At 35.7% G+C, this 2,683-nt stretch overlaps 1 protein-coding gene across 1 annotated transcript; it reads right to left on the bottom strand.

The window, feature by feature from the left end:
* Positions 1-1,739: 1,739 nt before the first annotated feature.
* On the bottom strand, positions 1,740-2,249 carry LOC111902124 (cytochrome b561 and DOMON domain-containing protein At5g47530). Its single transcript, XM_023897997.2, has one exon. The coding sequence runs from the start codon at positions 2,247-2,249 to the stop codon at positions 1,740-1,742; it is 510 nt and encodes a 169-aa protein (XP_023753765.1).
* Between the last annotated feature and the right edge of the window lie 434 nt (positions 2,250-2,683).

The following is a 2,683-nucleotide window of genomic DNA, read 5'->3' on the forward strand; positions in this document are numbered from 1 at the left end:
ACTGTAAAGCCAATGTGGTCAAGGACAAAACATTCTACCTCAGAATGGCTCAGGAGGTGGAATATAAAGAAAAAAGGAAAAGCGTTGGTAACTCAAGTTCGAAGAGACCACCAAGTTTGGTCTTTAGGAGATGAAGATGATGAACCTGACAACAAGAGAAGAAGAGGAAATATATGTCTTGTTGCAATCGAGGAATATGGCTCAACTAATCTGAAAAAGAACTATTGTTACATAGCCAAAGAAGGAACTCTCAGCATCGTGGAACAAGTAAAAATTATGATTCAATTAAATAATTATAACATGCTTGAATGTGAACATAGCGACCCAAAAGCTGTATCACTTGAGAGGAAGACTAGAGGACAACAAACTTAAGGTCGCTAAGCTAAAAAGGAATTTGTTATTAGAAAAAGATGCTAGACTACTTTGTGAAACTCAACTAGATATAACTTTCAATCAATAGGATTTAGCGCGCAATAAAATTATACTTTTAAATCTTTTAATAGAGAAACTGTTTAATGAAAGCGAGGCTATGGAGAACCTAGTGAACAATGGATTTGTTGATAACTCTTATTACTGGGGATTGTCCAAAGGTTATCCTATCGGAGAGAAATCTCCACCACGGTTTGACGCTGATCATCCTTATGTCCCACCTGACTGGACCTTTCACTATCCCATTAATAGCAAGACCTTTCCTGAGGACTTAAGGTGTCATTTTGGAAAACTTCATGTCCTTAACAATAACTATGTAATAGAGGAAATCGTCCCATAGGAAACCTCTAAAAATTACCAGTTGCTACCCATCACTGGAACAATCCATTCAGGATCTATTTCCGAGGTAGATGAGGAAATCATTGTAGAAGGACCTAATGCACCATCAAAGTCCATCGAGGACTTCGCCATCTCATGCTCTGCGGTACCCCAGTCCTTGTCCAAAATAGAAGTCTTACCGAAGACCTCTGTTAAAACTACATCCAAAATTCAACCTCTTCCTCAAGGGGGGTAAAAACAGACAAATTTGAAATTGGTCAATGCTCTCGATGTTATGAACGTTATAGTTCTATTGACTAATCTCCCAGACCTATACTGAAGAATCAACTTTTCAAAGCAAGAATTTCAAGGAAAAATGGTTTATCGAAACCCCTAGAAGAAAAAATCTTTTCAAAATCATTCTGCGGAAGTCAAATCATTTCAAAATCACTCTGCGGTGATGCCATCACTCCATACCAGCCAGGTGATGCCATTCCGGTTGCTAAACTAATCAATTGGTATCTGGTATCTGGGTTTTCCTTCAGGTTGATCAAATCAACCTGTTGATATATTTATTATGTCCATTTATTGAATTCTTGAATACTCTTTTCCCCTTAAAAAACATTGTAAAAATTCAAATGTAAATATGTTATACCTCATGATTTTTTTAGTCATAGAATGTTGGATCCCTTGCAAATTGCAATCATCCTTTTAAAGGTCGAAATAAACAACTATTCAAATTGGTCTTATCAATAAAATAATATACTTTTTTTGTAATAGTATACCCAAATATTTCCATCTTTGTCATTATAGATTCTTTTATAGAGATTCAAACTTCACTTAAATTTCGTAAGATTCGTTTGCGGAATTTGAATTCACTTAAATTCGTTCAAAGAAGATTCAAACTTCACTTAAAATAATATGTTTTTTGTAACAACAATAACACCCAAATACTACCATCTTTGTCATTATGTACAAACTTCCTATCCTATCTATCTATGTTTTTCCTCATCGTACAAGAAATCAATTTCCCCTGTTGACTGAAGATTTTGCTGTGAAATCGCATGCATTTGAGGGACATCATTCAAAACCAAATTCCCACTTTGCCACACTTGATTAACAACAGATCCACCTGAAAACGGACCCACATCAGCAAAAATAGTAATCTCATTAATCGATGACTCAGCAGATAAACCTGAAACTTGAAAGCTAAGATTTCCTGGCACCATTGAAGGACTGTAATTATTTATCAAAGTTGTATAAACTGTCATACTTCCATTACTATTATGAAAAGCCACAAGTGCTTCTGACCCAACCATGCCTATTTGGTTCGGGTTAACCGCCCATGCAACCCACCCACGTGGGCCCTGGCGGGCGTGGTATGCGATCTGGGCTATGCCCGTTGATGAATTGTAGGTCCAATGAAGTTGTGCAGATAGATGGGGTAGATCCCTACAAGAACTATAGATTCTTCTTGATGTGAATTTGTATTCTGAACACATTTGAGCATATGATATATCAAAATGGGATACAAGAAAATGAAAATATATAAGTAGGGCAGAGCTTATAGTTATGGCCATTGATGGAGTTAAAAACTTAGGTTATTGATCTTTGTTTATGTTTAATAACAATTCTTAGTAAGTGTATGTAGGATTGTCATGAAACATTTGTTTACTCATAGAGGTGTATCATGTGTGATGAACCAACTACTTGATGAGATCAAATCAGTAAATGTGTGAAAAATCATGACTTTACGAATCACAAAAAATAGGTTTTGCGTTGAGATACTCTTGTAATTATGCCATAGCTAGATTTAATAGTTTGAGAATTGTTTTCTTTTGGGGTATAAGTGGTTGTTAAGAGAGAGAGAGGGAGGAAGCTACCTTTTTCCTTGAAAGGTATTTACTATTTATTGATGCTTGGGAATAAACATAAT

Source organism: Lactuca sativa, chromosome 8, assembly GCF_002870075.4.
Source record: "Lactuca sativa cultivar Salinas chromosome 8, Lsat_Salinas_v11, whole genome shotgun sequence".
NCBI lineage: Eukaryota > Viridiplantae > Streptophyta > Magnoliopsida > Asterales > Asteraceae > Lactuca > Lactuca sativa.

Coding starts and splice junctions, on each gene's coding strand:
- LOC111902124 (XM_023897997.2), bottom strand. CDS start 2,249: ATGTGTTCAGAATACAAATTCACATCAAGAAGAATCTATAGTTCTTGT.